Source organism: Pseudophryne corroboree, chromosome 5, assembly GCF_028390025.1.
Source record: "Pseudophryne corroboree isolate aPseCor3 chromosome 5, aPseCor3.hap2, whole genome shotgun sequence".
Classification (NCBI taxonomy): Eukaryota; Metazoa; Chordata; class Amphibia; order Anura; family Myobatrachidae; genus Pseudophryne; species Pseudophryne corroboree.
The window spans coordinates 340,625,502-340,644,680 of NC_086448.1; the positions used below are offsets into that span (position 1 = coordinate 340,625,502).

The 19,179-nt window shown below is 40.7% G+C and overlaps 1 protein-coding gene across 1 annotated transcript; it reads left to right on the forward strand.

Annotated features, from left to right (window-relative positions):
* Positions 1 to 16,207: 16,207 nt before the first annotated feature.
* Positions 16,208 to 18,909, forward strand: NEUROD6 (neuronal differentiation 6). Its single transcript, XM_063922572.1, has 2 exons — positions 16,208 to 16,609; positions 17,537 to 18,909. The coding sequence occupies exon 2, from the start codon at positions 17,558 to 17,560 to the stop codon at positions 18,569 to 18,571; it is 1,014 nt and encodes a 337-aa protein (XP_063778642.1). The 5' UTR covers positions 16,208 to 16,609; positions 17,537 to 17,557; the 3' UTR covers positions 18,572 to 18,909.
* Positions 18,910 to 19,179: the final 270 nt, after the last annotated feature.

Consider the following 19,179-nt stretch of genomic DNA (forward strand, 5'->3'; position numbering starts at 1 on the left):
CCCTCCCCCACTCGGCACTGGAAATAGTTTTTTAGTACATTTCCCATAAAGGGGCGTGGCTACGGCACCCGCGATTAGGCCATTCCCCCAGGCAGCACGTGATGTGACAGCAGCGCTGTGTGTGGGCTCTCTCTGGGGAGGACGAGAGGGAGGGAGCTGCGCTGTAAGCTGCCAGTGTCGCTACCTGTCATCCACTGTGACAGGCGCAGCGGCAGCCGGCAGCAGCAGGGATGTAGAGCAGAGACAGCGCCTCTCCAGCTGTTCGCCTCCCTGCACTGCATCCCTTTGCTGAGCGGCTAGCGCCGGCTCTGATTGTGAGGTGTGAGTTGTTCAGAATAGACTGGAAATGAGTGGAAATTATGGTTATTGAGGTTAATAATACTATAGGATCAAAATGACCCCCAAATTCTATGATTTAAGCTGTTTTTGAGGGGGTTTTGAAAAAAAAACACTCGAATCCAAAACACACCTGAATACGATGTGTGTGTGTGTGTGTGTGTGTGTGTGTGTGTGTGTGTGTTTGTGTGTATATATATATATATATATACATATATATGAAAGAACACGCAGATCCAGCACTCTTATATTCTTAAGTCTTTAATTGCTCCGGTGCCATCACTCAGTATGGATACCTGTATCTATTATTTATTATTTATTTATTAACAGTTTCTTACATAGCGCAGCAAATTCCGTTGCGCTGTACAATTGGAAATAACAATGATATAACAAAACTGAGTAATAACAAACAGTCATAGCGGTAGGAAGGCCCTGCTCTCAAGCTTACAATCTGTAGGGAAATAGGCATGGATACACAAGGATAGGTGCTATCTATTGCATAGTTGTCCACCAGATTGCAGAGGTTCTTGGTGGGCTGTATGATATGGTCATACAGCAATGATGAACCGGGGTATTGAATACGGTAGAATACAGGTAACCAATGGAGGGACTGACAGAGTGGGTCTGCAGTCGATGAACATCTAGCGAGGAAGATTAGCCTCGCAACTGCATTCAGAATGGATTGTAGTGGTGAGAGTCTCGTTTTGGGAAGACCAGTTAGGAGACTATTGCAATAATCATTGCGGGACATAATGAGAGCATGAATTAGAGTTTTAGCAGTGTCTTGTGTAAGGTATGATCATATTTTGGATATGTTTTTTAGATGCATGTAACATGATTTTGAGACAGATTGAGTGTGGGGAACAAAGGACAGATCAGAGTAAAGGATGACACCTAGGCAGCAAGCTTGTGAGGTAGGGTAGATTGTCGAGTTTTCAACAGTGAAAGAGATATCAGGTTGGTACCTACTATTAGCCAGTGGAAATATAATTAACTCTGTTTTTGAAATATTAAGTTTGAGGTGGCGAGAAGTAATCCAAGATGAAATGGCAGAAAGGCATTCAGTGACACAGTCCAGTACAGATAGGGACAATTCAGTGGAGGATAGGTAGATTTGATTATCATCTGCATACAGATGATATTGAAATCCAAAAGAGCTGATTAGTTTACCAAGAGATGAGGTATAGCTAGAGAAAAGCAGAGGACCGAAGACTGAGCCTTGCAGTACTCCAACTGAAAGAGGTGGCGAAGAAGAGGTAGATTCAGAGAAGCGAACACTGAAGCAGCGAATAGATAAGTAGGATAGGAACCAAGAAAGGGCTGTGTCTTTAAGACCTAGGGATTGTAGTGTTTGTATGAGAAGAGAGTGGTCAACAGTGTCAAAGGCAGCAGATAGATCTAGAAGAATAAGTAGTGAGTAATGGCTTTTAGACTTCATAGTAACCAAATCATTAACCAGTTTAGTCAGTGCTGTATCTGTGGAGTGTTGGGAACGGAAGCCTGACTGAAGTGGGTCCAATAAATTGTGCGAGTTAAGAAAGTGTGAGAGTCGAGTGTAGGCAAGTCTCTCAAGTAGCTTAGAGAGACAAGGTAGCTGAGAGATAGGGCGGTAGTTTGAGAGAGAGTTGGGGTCAGAATTTTGTTTTTTCAAAATGGGAGTAATCACTGCATGTTTGGAGAGTGAAGGAAAAATACCAGTAGAGAGAGAGAGAGAGAGAGAGATTACAGATGTTAGTTAGGGTAGGGATGAGTACTGGAGACAGAGCTTTACTTATTTGTGAGGGTAAAGGATCAAGAGGAGAGGTAGTAGAGAAGCAGGTTGAGAAGTGCCATGATACTTCATCTTCATTTGTGGGATCAAATGAAGAGAGAGTGCCAGAGGATTCAGGTAAAGAACTGAGCAGGCCACTGGCTGCCGAAGAGCATACCATTTCATCTTGGATCTTATCAATCTTCTCCTTGAAGTAAAAAGCAAGATTTTGTGCATTGATAGTGGCTGGTGGGGTAGGTGAGGGAGGATTCAGAAGTGATTTAAATGTATTAAAGAGTCTTTTGGGGTTAGAGGCTTGAGCAGAGATAAGAGTTTGGAAATACTGTATGTTTGGCAGTGTCCAGGGCATTTCTATAAGAGTAGTAGACAGTCTTATATGTGAGGAAGTCACTTGAAATATGAGATTTACGCCACTGATGTTCAAGTTTATGTGTGAGTTTTTGTAGTTGTCTTGTAAATTTAGAGTGCCATGGTTGACATCTAGGCCTACGTGGAGTGTGATGGGTAGCTGGAGCCACTTCATCAAGGGCTAGTTCTAGAGTCTTGTTCAGGTGTGATACAGCCATCTCAGGAGAGATGAATGCAGAAATAGGTGAAAGCAGTTGTTGGAGTGAAGTGGAAAGTTCTTGTAGATTAATTGTGTTAATATTTCTGCGGGTTTGAGGAGGATTGGAGGACTTCAGCAACACAGAGTTTGAATTAACGGAGGAGAGCATGCAGATGATAAGGTTGTGATCTGAGAGAGGGAAAGGAGTGTTATTGAGGTCAGAAATGGAGCATAGTCTGGTGAATACTAGATCAAGGCAGTGGCCCTCCTGAGTAAAGGAGTCAGTCCATTGGGAGTAGCCTAGAGAGAAGGTTTGAGAGAGTAGTTTGGAGGTGTGAGTAGCAGATTTTGAACAATCAATAGCAATATTGAAATCACCCATGATGATGGTGGAAATGTCAGAGGATAGGAAGTAAGGGAGCCAGGCATAGAAATCTTCCAGAAATTGTTTGGGATGTCCTGGTGGGCAAAAGATAGCTGCAACACACAGAGAGAAAGGAGAGTAAAACCCTGATGGAATGTACTTCAGATGATGTACATGTGAGTGATGGAACCTGTGGTAGAACAGTGTATGCAAAAGATTGGGAAAGTAATAGTCCAACTCCTCCTCCTTTATGGTTACCAGGCCTGGAGGTGTGTGTAAAGTGGAGACCACCATGTGCCAGTGCTGCAGGGGAGGCTGTGTCTGATTGTGTGAGCCAGGTTTCTGTTATAGCCAGCAGATTGAAGTTGTTAGATATGAAGAGGTCATGGATGGATGTTAATTTGTTACAAACAGAGTGTGCATTCCATAAGGCACATTTTAGTGATCTGGAGGGTGATGGAAGACGTGTTATGTTTATGCGGTTAGCTTGATTTCTATGTTGCTGTGAATCAGGTGAATGTGAGTGATGCATGTGGTTGGGTCCTGGATTTGGTGAAATGTCACCAGCTATCAGAAGCAGAAGAGAGAGATAAATGTGGGTGTCAGAGCTTTGTGAAAGTTTTTTATGATAAGAGGTTGCAGATTTTATTGTCAATGAGTATAGGGAAGTAAATAGCGCATGAGTGTTAATAAGAGGGGAGTGAATAATCGAGGGGGCAACATGTACAGAGGGGTGAGTTGCTGGGAGACTGAATGATGTAATGGCCTTCATGAAAACTCCATGAAGAGCAATGCACAAAATCAATTTGTGGTACTTAGTTCATTTGAGATTAAATCAGAGTTATCTAGGCTGAGAGTGTAAGGTTTCACCTGTTAGTATTAAAAGTTCAGGTGCCTATTTACTGTTGTTGTTCCGCTGTATTTTAACTGAGCATGATAGAGCAAAATGACAAACAGGTATGTACAGTCACATGCAAATCACAATGTAACTGGTTTTATACAATTTGGTTGCATTCTTATAGGTCATGAGGATTATAGATGGAAAGATATACTGTATATATACGCTTAAATGCACAGATGATTTTGATTCAGGATGAATGGAAGGGTGGTTGTTTTGTTGCAATGTTGGTGGAATGTTTCCATCTGTTTTCATCCTGCTTAAGTCCTGGGTAATTCTATATTGTAATATTTTCTTAACCCTTTAAAAACAACCCTTCTAAGACAACCCTGTTCAGCTGTTCTAGCGAACATTCACGGTGGCACTCAGGAGACTTGTGCAGATTGCACAAGTACTGAGCGTCCACTGCAGATATATAGAAGGTTTCCTTTCTAAGTGACCCTTCAGTACCTTGGTTTCCGAATTTTTGTACAAGTTATCTCACCACAAGGCCACACTGATTGTTCATCAGAAAGCCTCGGTGTTATATTGAAGTTTCCATCATGCATGTATGAACAAGTTTTGTCGCATTATACTGTTTGTATAAACTACTGTACTTCTCAGCTGCTTGAGAGATACCCCTGATGAAGTCTTTTGTATAAGACGAAACGCGTTGGGTTGTCTGTGTTGTGAAGCTATCTCCGAACCAACTATAAGGAGAAGGAGGAGATTGTTGTGATCCTTCAACATTTGTATTCAGCGCTAAGAGTCATACATCTTAAAGTGTGGAATAATATATCTCCTCTGTATTAATTTGAATATGTTTTTAATAAATGTTTTATGATGGAACATGTTATTATTTTTTTAAAAAGTATTAACTAATTAGGGGTTGGAATAGTGGGAGTTGATGCGACCCCCTGGCGCCAATTCTTCTATTGTTGTAAATTCCTTATTTCCAGTCCCTTCTAACAGGGGACTTAGTTGAATCAGGCTGCCTATACCAAATAGTTTACGTACGTATTTATTCAGGGTGACAGGTTTTACAAATTAGCGCAAAGGGAGAGTATTTGTTTGATATATATATATATATATATATATATATATATACTGCAGAAATGGTGCGGCACTCCAATGATTTTCACAGGAAGCAAAAGTTGATACACAACGTTTCAATGCCTTTTATTCATTTGGCATTTTCATCAGGTAGTACAATACACAACACAAATAGCTCACCTTATAAAGCACAGTAACACCCAGTGTGGTGCCAACATCGCGGCGGGACTGCACACCCGGCGGACGCGCACTCAAAATGACGTCATAGCATTCTACTAGAGAAAGCCAGGCATCGCGTGAATAGACCATTACCATAACAACGGAAAACAACAAATACAAACGCACTAGCTGAACGGCTGAAGATGGAATGCTTCTTAGACATAGATGTTCACTCAAAACAAATAACCGATATTATATGTCTTAAAATAAGTTTCACATTAAACCAATTACATTAATGCTTCGAACTATATAATGAAACAAGAGCAAAATAATCATAGAACATAGTAATAGTGGCATATCATACTAAAATCCCTATCAGCAAACATTAATAATAATACTGAATCTGGCTGAAGCTCAAAATATTTTAACCACTATTGGCCAGCAAATTAATCCCAGAGTGTTCATTTAAGCCTCTGGGAGCTAACGTCCCAAGGCGAAAAATCCATCGTGCCTCACAATGTAGTAGTTTGAGGCCACGATTACCACCCCTTAGAGATGGAGGCACATGGGCAATCATGCGATATTTGAGGGTAGTCAAATTGTGTGAGGCTAGTGCGAAATGTCTCGCAACTGGCTGATCACTCATGCCTGTACTTAAAGCAGATTTAATAGATGACCGATGTGCAGCCATCCGTTCTTTAAATGGACGTTCAGTCTTTCCTATATAGGAAAGACCACAAGGGCAAAGTATCTGGTAAACTGTGAATTTAGAATTACACGTAAATCTATGTCGGATGTATAATTTTTTACCAGTATGTGGATGGTAAAATATCTCACCTGGAATTAAAAATTTGCAAGTAACACATGTACAACGGATGCAACCTAACTTGCCTCTGTAGATACTAGGAGTAGGCTCAAAAATGTCAGATTTAACTAAAATGTTGCGCAAATTGCGACAACGCTTATAACATGCCATGAGCTGGGTATCTGATAAATTACAATCCAGATCAGACTTAATAATGGGCCATCATTATTGGAAACCTTGTTTATAGTTGGACTTGCCAAAGTAAATTGTGTGACCCATGGTAAGATCTTTTTATTCTTGTCAATCTTAGGTTGCAATAACGACTCTCTCTCAATGCTCAAAACCTTCAATTTAGCTTGCTGCAATAAATCAAAATCATACCCACGGTCCAAAAATTTTTTAAACAAACCATCGATTTGAGCTTCACAAAGTTAATTTCAGATGTAATACGCTTTGCCCTAATAAATTGCGAATAGGGGAGACCCCTAATAAGAGACCTAGGGTGGCAGCTCTTAGAGAACAATAAATTATTACGGTCTGTTGGCTTAGAGTAGAGATCCGTAGAGATCAACCCCTCATGAATAGATATAGCAACATCTAAAAAATGAATTTCTGTAGGGCTACAATCAAAGGTGAATTTCACAGGACTGTCACTAGAATTGTGTAGAATAATATGATCAATCAAATCCTTACTGTCACCTTTCCAAAATAGTAACAAGGTTTCCAAAAAATTATTACCCATTATTAAGTCTGATTCGGATTGTAATTTATCAGATACCCAGCTCATGGCATGTTATAAGCGTGGTCGCAATTTGCGCGACATTTTAGTTAAATCTGACATTTCTTAGCCTACTCCTAGTATCTACAGAGGCAAGTTAGGTTGCATCCGTTGTACATGTGTTACTTGCAAATTTTTAATTCCAGGTGAGATATTTTACCATCCACATACTGGTAAAAAATTATACATCCGACATAGACTTACGTGTAATTCTAAATTCACAGTTTACCAGATACTTTGCCCTTGTGGTCTTTCCTATATAGGAAAGACTGAACGTCCATTTAAAGAACGGATGGCTGCACATCGGTCATCTATTAAATCTGCTTTAAGTACAGGCATGAGTGATCAGCCAGTTGCGAGACATTTCGCACTAGCCTCACAAAATTTGACCACCCTCAAATATCGCATGATTGACCATGTGCCTCCATCTCTGAGGGGTGGTAATCGTGGCCTCAAACTACTACATTGTGAGGCACGATGGATTTTTCGCCTTGGGACGTTAGCTCCCAGAGGCTTAAATGAACACTCTGGGATTAATTTGCTGGCCAATAGTGGTTAAAATATTTTGAGCTTCAGCCGGATTCAGTATTATTATTAATGTTTGCTGATAGGGATTTTAATATGATATGCCACTATTACTATGTTCTATGATTATTTTGCTCTTGTTTCATTATATAGTTCGAAGCATTAATGTAATTGGTTTAATGTGAAACTTATTTTAAGACATATAATATCGGTTATTTGTTTTGAGTGAACATCTATGTCTAAGAAGTATTCCATCTTCAGCCGTTCAGCTAGTGCGTTTGTATATATTTCCGTATTTGTTGTTTTCCGTTGTTATGGTGATGGTCTATTCACGCGATGCCTGGCTTTCTCTCGTAGAATGCTATGACGTCATTTTGAGTGTGCGTCCGCCGGGTGTGCAGTCCCGCCGCGACGTTGGCGCCACACTGGGTGTTACTTGCTTTATAAGGTGAGCTATTTGTGTTGTGTATTGTACTACCTGATGAAAATGCCAAATGAATAAAAGGCATTGAAACGTTGTGTATCAATTTTTGCTTCCTGTGAAAATCATTGGAGTGCCGCACCATTTCTGCAGTACATTAAGTCGTTTGTGAGGGCACCCAGTGTAATACTTTATCAAGTGGCTGTGCCGGACCCCTGCCTGTTGTCTCTCTCTATGTATATATATATATATATATATATATATATATACAGTATAATAAAACTGTAAGGGTTGTGATGTGTACAGTACATAGTTGTTGTTTTTTGTTCTAGGAACTGTGTATGAACTATGGAGATGGAAAAAGTTTGTCTGCTCATTCCGGCATCACGCAAAAACTACCGGATGAATTTGGATCACATTTTCACTACTGTATTGCTCAGTGACCTAGAAAGAAACTGAGGTATGTATTATCTCGATGTGACACCAGCAAGAGGAGAAATAAAGAAAAAAAAACAGATGCTTTACACTCTGCACATGTTAGTTCCACTGAGCCATAACAGACATCCACACATGGGCAAACGCTAGTATCTTATATGAATCAAACACTATTCAGATATCTCGCATGGAGCAAACAGCAGGGCTTACTGTTTTTTTGTTGCAAAACGAAGTTGATTGTATTAGCTGGTAAACCTTTTAATATAGACGTTGCTTAAAGTGGCCCTAGAGAGGTGGTAGAACTCACCGCCCCACCCCAACGTCTTAGCTCTAAAGGGATTGCGTGCACCGCAGGCGCACGCCAAAAAAAGGGGCGTGGTCTCAAAAAGAGAGGGGCATGGTCACACAATAGTATCCCCAATTCGACTTATGCTGCACTGTAGCACAATCTTATTCACATTACACCACATAGTAACGTCCCTTATTCATGTTATGGCACGCATTAGTGCTCCTTTTACACAAAGCCCACAGTAGTAGCACCCCATATACACATAATGCCCACAGTAGTAGCACCCCTAATACACATAATGCCCACAGCAGTAACGCCCCTTATACAATGCCTCATTAGTAGTGCCCCCAGTAGTAATGCCCCTGTGTAGTAGTGCCCGCAGTAGTAATGCCCCCTGAAGTATTCCCCCATGTATTAGTGCCCCCAGTAGTAAAGCAATGTAGCTATGCCCCATTTAGATTTGACCCAGTAGTTAGCCCCCATGTAGTTTAGCCCCCATGTAGTTTGCCACCCGTAGTTTGCCCCATGTAGTTCAGCCCCATGTAGTTTAGCCCCTATGTAGTTTGGCCCCAGAAGTTTAGCCCCAGTAGTTTGCCCCCAGTAGTGCTGCTTATAGTCATGCATAACCAAAAAATAAATAAACACAATACTCACCAAGCCAGGCTCTGCATCCGACCGCTGCCCTCTGGCGACCACTCCCCAGAACTATGGGAGAGACGTCATGGCGTCGCTCCCATAGCGCACTGCACACTGTCAGAGCCGGAAGCCGGTGCTCAGTAGTGAGCTCCTGCGTCCGGATGTCGCTGTGAGGAGTGAACCGGGCGCCCGCTGGTAACACAATCTCGGCGGGCACCCAGCATCTCCCTGTGGCGCAGGACTGAAATTGGGATAGGTGAGCCAAGTTCCGCCCTGCTCCGTCTCACTTTAACCCCTGAATACAGACATGTCAAACTCGCGGCCCACAACACATACTTTTGTAGGGTGTGGATCATAGGGTCAACCACACTTAGGTCGACAGTGTCTAAGTCGACCAACTATTGGTTGACAGTAAGTAGGTTGACATGGTTTCTAGGTCGACAGGGTCTCTAGGTCGACATGTACAGGGTCGACATGACAGAAGGTCAACATGAATTTTTAAAAAACATTTTGGTGTTGTTTTCTCCATAGAGTGACCGGGAACCCTAATTAGTGCACCGTGTCCCCTTGCATGGCTCGCTTCGCTCTCCATGCTTCGGGCAAGGTGCCTTGCTCCGCTACCGCTGCGCTCAGCACAGGTTACTGCTCCCAATTGTAGTCCACGTGAATCGTAAGTATGAAAAAGTTAAAATAATGTGAAAAACTCATGTCGACCTTCTGTCATTACGACCTAGAGACCATGTTGACCTAGAAACCATGTTGACCTACTTACTGTTGACCAATAGTGGTTGACCTAGACATTGTCGACCTAAGTGTGGTCGACCTAGAGACCGGATACCACTTTTGTGGCCCAAGTAAACAATTTTTTAAAACAATGGAAGAGCTACTGTTGGCAAATCTGCCGTAATCAGAGCCTAGCTCCAATTGGGCAGCATTTGTCGTTCTGCACATGCGCAAGAAGATAGTGGCAATGACAATCCTGCCTGCTCAGCATCATTAGCATGTATGTGTGTGTGCCGGACTGCCCTGTGTACCCAGCGTCCCTAATTGCAGGAAGATTCTTCTGGAATCCGGATAGAAAAAGTCTCTCAATGAAGAAGGTAAATTGGAGGGGGCTGGCACAGAAGGCACGGAGGGCTTATGGCTGGAGGGGACACAAATATCAAGAGAGGATACCAGGGAGCAAGTGGCTGGACTGGAGGGACAGGAGGGGTGTAAGTAACACATATTACTAGCTCACACTGATATGTATTATACAGGAGAGGGGATCGCACAGTGTTTTATGAGGGGGAGTCAGGGTTGGACTGCCCACAGGGGTACAGGATAAACCCCCGGTGGGCCCCACTGCAGGGGCCCCACCTCCTGTCGGGATCAGGTTCCAGACTGTGCACTAGAAATATACATTATACATATGTTACCTTATATTGCACATGACTATGGTGTGTTTTCTAAAGTACATTACTCTTATTAATCTGGTACATTATCATGCATGCACTAGCAGTATTTACTATATATATATATATATATATATATATATTTATCAAGGGGCCCAGACCTTATACTCTAATGGTTAGCCAAACCTCTGTGGTGGCTGGCCTCACCCCATCTGGAAACTGGCCACACCCCTAAGCATGGGCCCCTACCAGTGCATTTCCTCGGTGGGTTCTTTATGCCCCAGTCAGACACTGTGATGGGGAATAACACAGCTCCCAGCTTACACTGATATGTGGTATTATTAATATATAGAGGAGAGAGGACAGCACAGTGATATATGAGGGGGGAATAATACAGCCCCCGGCATACACTGATGTATGGTATACAATGATGTATGGTAGTATTATATAGAGGAGAGGGGGCCACACAGTCATAAATGAGGGAGAAAAACACAGCTCACACGGATATGTGGTATTATTAGCATATAGAGGAGAGGGGACCGCACAGTAATATATGAGGGGGGATAAAACAGCTTTCAGCACACAAAGTTGTTTTCTTCCCAATACTTGACCTCTCTGTGATTATACTAATTGTTGGTTTTTCTAATAAACCTTTCAAAAGTGCACATAAGACTTTTTCTTTTTCTTGCGGCCCATGCAAGACTTAGGGTGCATACACACTTGGCGAGAAAATTAACCACGTTGCTCATTTTCACCCTTCCTGAGCAACGTTGTTCACTTTCTCGGCAATTGTGTATGCCGGCAATGACGGGTGATGCGCGGCCCCGCTGGTCCTTAATGACCCTCGCTGTCGGCCGTGCATGCAGCTCAATTTGGACTGTCGTCCAAGAGCTGCCTGCACGGACCGGCCATGGCGTGACTCACTGTGATATGGTCGTCATATTGCTCAGTGTGTATGCACTGCCGATGACCCCCCGCCCCGGGAGGGGAAAACACTAGGCGACGTTGCTCATAGAGTAACTTTGCCTAGTATGTACCCACCTTTAGACCTTGATTATTTGGCCCAGTTGGCATTTTGAGTTTGACATGCCTGTTTTAATACATAATTACCAGGTACAGCCTGGCATGTAAGCAGATGGTCAAACATTTTGTCAAAGTTTTAGATCTCCCATGCCCTCTTATCAGGACCACATGTTATCATGTAACAAGCATGTTATAGTGTAACAAGCATGGTTGGACACTGATTTCATCATACTATAGTTATTGGGGATCAGTACGAGATCCCGGCTGTCTGTAGACAGACGCCGGGAGGCCGACAGCCGGGATCCAGGCGGCAAGCACAGCGTGTCCCCTTGTGGGCTCGCTGTGCTCGCCACGCTTTGGGCCCAGTGGCAACCTTCGGTCGCCACAGGTTTCTATTCGCCTCCATGGTGGTGGCGTGGACTCAGGGGCGTTTCTACAGAGGAGGGGCCCATGTGCACCTCCGGGTGGGCCACCTCCGGAGTCTACTGCAGGTCTCCAGAAACATGGCACCCGCCATGATCCGGAGACCAATTTGGCTACCGCGCATGCGCTGCGGCCATTTTGGCAGTGATTCTTGCCACGATCGCAGCTCCCGGCGCTGGACTCCGGAAAGGTATGTATTAAAATGGGTGCAATGGGTGTGGTGTGTGTAGGATAAAACAATCTTAGTGCGCCAAGGCTGCTCCTTGGACTTTAAATGGAAAAGAAGTGTCACCTTAACACTGGATAGAGTACAACGATTCACAAATCTCCATGCAAGTCCATGGGCGCTCATACATAAAAAAAGAACAAAAAAAAAAAACATATAGAGCAATATGTAGAGATTCTTATATCTAATGAATGAATAATTAAAACATACTGGAGGTCTCAGCCTCGTACCATAAAATTTTGTCTACTTTTTAAGGCAGACAATAAACGTATCACCGGACTGAAAGGAATTTTGGTGTGGTGTGGGCCCCCCTGGGCCCAGGGACCCGTGTGCACCGCACCCATTGCACCCATTATAGAAACGCCAATGCGTGGACTACCACCCAAGAGGGATAACCAGCCGGCGGTCAGGAGTCTGCCGGTATTTCAGCTGGGTGTCGGGACTCCAGTGTTGGTATGCTGACTGCCGGGATCCTGACAGGCGGTCAATTGACTGCCTCCCAGTTATTGCTATGATGTTTTATTTTGTTGAGTCTTACCTATGCGCTGAGCTAGGGATGTGTATGCTATCATAGCTACTAGAAGACATTTTAAGTGAAATGTTTCAATTGAGTGTAGGGAATGGCTAAAAACAAAAGACTTTAATGTAAAAAATCTGTCACTAACATTTGCTGTTTTTCACTGAAGCCCCAATAATAGTATAAAAAATAAGTGTAGAGAATCAATCTATTCTCGTAGATAAATCTGCACAATTATTACTAGCATTATCAGGTGCTGAATTCCCAGACTACTACTATACATCAAATAAGGAATCTGTAAATAATTTTTTTATGTATGGTTAAAGAAACTTTCTTGCATTACAGTTTTAAGATGTCTCAGCATCAATTTCTTGAAAGTTGAGAGACGTTTATTCACATGGAATTTCTGATGTACAGATTCCTTATAAACACATTAAGTAATAAGAGGACATTTAAAAAAAAAAAAAATCTATTCTCAGAATATAATCAGGCATTGGTTAAACTGAGAAACCCAAACGGGTAATATGAGCAGTAACTGGCAAAAGTCAGAGCCAATATCAGTTAATTCATGCAATGTCATCTCACCACAAAGAAGAGGGACAGACATATCCCACTCCTAGAGAAGCTTGTCCCATTCTCTGTCATGAACAATGCCATTCAACTTCCGCTCCAGCTTAAACTATGCCCTCACTTTTGTACCAATATTCATGAGGTGCAGCCTATCAATTCATTAGACATCACTCTCAGGATTGTTTGGCTACGAAGTGCCTCAGGGATGTCATTGGTCCTCAGTACATTGATAGGCTGCATTCTCATGGATATTAGTTAAGCTTATGATAAGGCTGTTTCCACTGTATGTAGATGGCAGGTAATATACCAGTTAGGTTGTACATGGTCTGGTATTTGGTAGTCTCATTTGTAACCCGATGAAGTCTTCAACCAAAAATATTTGGATTATACTTTTAACAAAATTGCTGCAGACATTGCCCAAAATGACAATTGCATTTTCCAATCCTATTTTCTGGAAATTATATATTTCACGTTCTCGCAGTCTGCTCCCAGACATCACTGCAATGTCTGCCTGCTCACATTTCCATGTATGGTAGATAATCTTTGCTAATGAATGTGCGCCACTATGAAGTGTAAGGAAAAATGAGAGAAGATACTGGTCACAAAGAACCATCCCTCAATTGTTCCACTGATTCTCATTTTTTAATAGTAGAAAACATTATGGGGCAGATGTACTAAGCCTTGGCGAGATAGAGTGGAGAGAGATAAAGTACAAATTAATCAGCTCCTAGTTGTCATTTTTCAAATGCAGCCTGTAAAGTGACTGTTGTTGATTGGATAGTACTTCATCTCTGTCCAGTTTATGTCTCCATGCTTTGATACATCTCCCCCAAGTTCCTGAAGTTGGAACACTTCTTGGTCCTTCTGTCTCTCTAATTTAACAATTGTACAAAAATGAAAGCTGTCTACAGTGATCTAGTGACTGTACAATAATGAAGTATTTTGAAGATGGGTCCAGTTAAAATATATCCAGTAGTGGTAAAAACAGTTGGCGGCAAAATAAAATAACATGAGATCTATATATTTCCAGTGTACAGCGTGCAGAAGAATATAGTAGTATTAGCGCAATGAATAAGCAGGAAAGCAAAAGTAATGTCGTTGGAAAGAAGAGAAAAGCAGATGGCAAGTGAGGAAAAAAACAGCTGAAGACAACAACAAAGATTAATTTGTACGAAAATGCTGGAAGGAAGGGCGCAAAGAGCAAAGGCACAGGGTGTTTATGGGGAGACAAAAACAAAGCGGGCAACATACTTCAGCAATACAGGCTATTACTATAAGTCAGGAACCACACTGCAGTTTAACAATAGACAATTAACAAGATATAGGAGTTCATTCATACAGAAACCTCAACAACAGCAAAAAACATACTGTAATAGCGCAATGTAGCATAAAGGTTGTTTCTTCCTCCATTGTAACGTGCTTTTCGCCTGTTGAGCCTGACTAACCCGTTGTCTGAAGAAAATGTGTTTTGCTGTAGATGATGGGAAGATTCATACGAAGAAGGGTATTCCTAATGCACTCCTACAAAGTCCTGGAACAGTCCTGAAATTCTAGGACCAAAAGGGTAGGGGTGGGGGGTGTTGTAGCCTACAAAACTGTTTTGGTATTGTCCAAAAGTAGTTAGGGTGGATCAGGATCTTGGCAAAAATTGTCTTCGTATTCCAATTGGAATAACAGCAGGAATCTTAATGTATGAATATTCACTTACACAGAAGTGTGTATTTACAGTATATCATAAGCATATGCTTTATATGTGTATACAAAATAGGAAATGAACGAAAGTTCATCTATTTTTTTTATCTGCATAAAAAATCCTTGATTTTTAACATTGCCAGCTGTCTTCAGTGGTGATCTGTTTGCTCAGCCTAGGCACACATGGCTTGATTCTGACTAAGGAGCAAATAAAAAAAAGCTCAGACAGAAGCTATTTGCACCTTGGCAAAACCATGTTGCACTGCAGGTACTGTATGCGCAGAGAGATTTAAAGGTTAAACATACCTGCATTTCAACATGACTAGAAGAATGCCTGAAGAATACAACCTTTGCTTGGTGGTACCAATTAATTGTAGTTGAGGCAGCCTGTCATTTTGCTAAATAGGGCTTGTGTGGAAATTACAATGGACTGGACAGTACCTTAACTGACCTAAAGCAACTCTAAAATACTTCCAAAGTACTTAAATTAAAACTACATTAGTTTGTGAAGACAGTTGGTCACTGGCATTAAGTGATAAACAAATGTTTCACTCTACTGAATACAATATCTGCTCACTTATTAACTTATTGCCACAGTTTAGCAGGGCTATATCAGCACTAGGCCTGTATTGTTATTTTTTATTTAATTGACATTTTTTTTCAAAGTTGGAACTAGATAATGCAGGTTAATTGCGTTAGCCAATTTGTAAATCCTAAACTACAATACTACAAATGTAATCACAATATCAGTAAATAATGAATACATAACAATAATAATACTAAATACCATGTATAGCATACAAAATTACATTTCTGCATGTAGGCTATTGTAACATAGATTATAATTTTCCAAATACATATTGCGGCAACACTACCAATGTTGTAATATGCGTGTGTGTGTATATATATATATATATATATATACATGGAGAGAGAGAGTGTGTGTGTGTGTGTGTGTGTGTGTGTGTGTGCGTGCGTGTGTGTGTGTGTGTGTGTGTGTATATATATATATATATATATATATATATGTACCGGCTTACACACACACACATACATACATACATACATACATACAGTACATACAGTACATACATACATACTCTATATACAGGTATGTGCACATATATTGATATATAAGAAAATCTACTTTCATGTATTTTCTTAGTTCTTGTTCTATTTCATGTCTTTGATAATAGACTCTAATCAAGTATACATTCATACTTTTTTTGCCCATTCTGCTACAAAATTTTCATTTTGGTAATTTTCATGAATGGGTTAATTTAATGTAAGCAAGTAAACATAGCATCAGAGGAATGCTTTCACCTCATTCCACGCTGTGTTATTTGGAGATGAGAACTTAACATTGGCACCACTGCCTTCTATTTAATGTGTCCCTTAAGATTCTATGGGAAAAAAGGAGTCGCTCTGATGGAACTGCATTGCCTGTATGTGAGATGCTGGTGCAGATTTTTTTTTTTATCAGTCTAACCTTCTGTGTTGATACATGAATACTGGTACCCACTTACAGGGATGCCAGATGATCAGTGCAGAATGAAGGTCCCAAGGGAACGCATCATGTGGTTCTCTGTCCTGTGACGTCACTAGCAGATGGCATGGGTACCAGCTCTGGCAGTTGGCATCAATGTCACTTTTTTAGAGATCAATGAGATACACACATATCTAGACTCCTGGAGAAAATGCGACATTCGGACTGATTTTGAAGGCGATAAAAAATGAACACTGTTTGTTGATCGATACAATTCTGAAGGTAACAAACCTTTTTCTTGTTCTACCATACCTCTGTTTTTTGCATGTGATGATTAAATGTGGTAATTGTTTGCTATTGTGTTTTCTTAGAATTATTTTAGTTATGATATCACTTGCTTGTCCAAATAATTTCTTGTAACGGTGAAAATGTAGGTTAAATGTGCAGGAATATTGTAGAATGCATTCAAAATTATCTAATAGAATCACTGCTGTCGAAATTGCTTGTTTGTTTAGGTAAAGATGTATTCACGTGTTTCAGTGTATGCTATATCTAATAGTCTGTCCATACATTTGTCTTATGTTTCTAGACAGATTTTGCACATATGCAATATTTAAAAATCCTTTTTAGGTCAAAAATTTCATTTTTATCTCGATAAGGAGCACACAGGGATCCCATGAACACTTTAATACATGTAGGAACGATGCCACTCATTTTCTTTCTCACTCAAGTAACTCCTAGTTTTTGAAAGCTTTGATATATCAATACAGTATGTTTTGACTAATAAGTTAATTCTAGTTAACTGGGTTTATAAATATTTTTTTTTTTAGAAAAGATGATTGCTACTAATTGCTTCCTTAATTTGTTAAAGCATTTCAAAAATGAAAATACCTTGTAAAAATAACTTAGGACAATTAATTTAGTCATATTTTTTTTTTTTTTTTTTTTGTTAGTAGGTTTTACTCAAAAAGCTGACTTCAGTTTTCTACACAACATAAGACTGTGTGGTACAGTTGTTTTGACTAACATTTATAAAGTTTTGCAATAGTTTTGAATGCATATTATAACATTCATTTGTTAATTTTTAAAGATTTTTTTTACTTAAAACTTGTATAAATTACAAGCAAAAGTACAGCAAAAATGGCAGTATATGTGAGTCATGAATTACTTTTATTGTTAGTATATGTAAACATTGTTTTGTCATTTCAGGGAATTTCATTTTTAGCAGCAATGTTAACTCTGCCGTTCGATGAATCTGTTGTAATGACGGAGTCGCAGATTTGTAGAAAATATGTTCGGGAAGGCGATGAGCAAAAAATAGCAAAAAAAGCCGAAAGCTGTGCCAAGCAGCTAGTATCACATGGGAAAAATATCAAAAGGACACCTGAAGAGGAAACAGAGCAAGAAGAAGAGGAGGAGGACAAGGAGGAAGAGGATGAAAATGGATTGCCAAGGAGGAGGGGGCCAAGAAAAAAAAAGATGACCAAGGTCAGAATAGAAAGGATTAAAGTGAGACGAGTAGAAGCTAATGCAAGGGAAAGGGGAAGGATGCATGGCCTCAATGATGCACTGGACAATTTACGGAAAGTTGTACCTTGTTATTCTAAGACGCAAAAACTGTCTAAAATAGAAACATTGAGGCTGGCCAAAAACTATATTTGGGCTTTGGGAGAGATTCTGCGGATTGGGAAGAGACCAGATCTGCTCACCTTTGTGCAAAACCTATGTAAAGGTTTATCCCAGCCCACTACAAACTTAGTGGCTGGCTGCCTGCAGCTTAATGCCAGAAGTTTTCTCATGGGTCAGAGTGGGGATTCAGTGCATCATGCAACATCCTCATACACTTCTATTTACCCTCCATATCACAGCCCTGAGCTTAGCACCCCACCAGGTCATGGGAACCTTGACAATTCCAAGACGGGAAAACCGTACAATTACTGTAGTGCTTATGAATCCTTTTATGAAAGCACTTCCCCCGAGTGCACCAGCCCTCAGTTTGAAGGTCCCTTAAGCCCTCCCTCCATGAACTATAATGGGATATTTTCCCTGAAGCAAGAAGAGGCCTTGGACTATGGGAAAAATTACAATTATGGCATGCATTACTGTGCAGTGCCAGGCAGGGGTCCCCTTGGGCAGAGCTCTATGTTCAGGTTGCCTACAGACAGCCACTTCCCTTATGACTTCCATCTGCGCAGCCAGTCTCTCGCCATGCAAGATGAATTAAATGCAGTTTTTCATAATTAATGAGGAAAATGAATATAAACAGTGGTCATTCACCTCCCTCCCCCCATCTAATTAAGATTAAGCAGATGCTTGTTCACACAGTAATTGACACGGCTCGATTAAGGTATCACTGCAGTCCCGAAAGTATGTTTTAAACTTCTGTGGTCTAGTTTGTTGTTTTTAAAGGAAAAAAACTCTGTAAAAGCCAAAATATATGCCATATTTTAAACTATGATTTTAACACCTGATCCTTTTTTTGTTGAAGACTGTGATTTATCCATGCACTAAACATTATTTTATGGTTATTTGTTAAAGAATCTGTTAAAATTCAGTGCTAAAATAAAGAAATGTACACTATACCATTCCAATGTCTATCTTAATTGCACACAGAACATTCAAGGCAATATCACATGTTAAACTGTTTTCTGCCAGAGGGGCCAGTAAACAATTGCAAAGAAATGTCTTGCAGGCCTCATTGAAAATGAACAGATTAGTGACGGAATAACAATGCACAATTGAAGCTTATTAGGCTCTGAATACGAAAGTTAAAATTGAACATGAAAACTTCATCAGCTGAAAAATAATTGAAAATTGTGGACCCAATTGTTAGCAATAGCTTAAAAATGAAA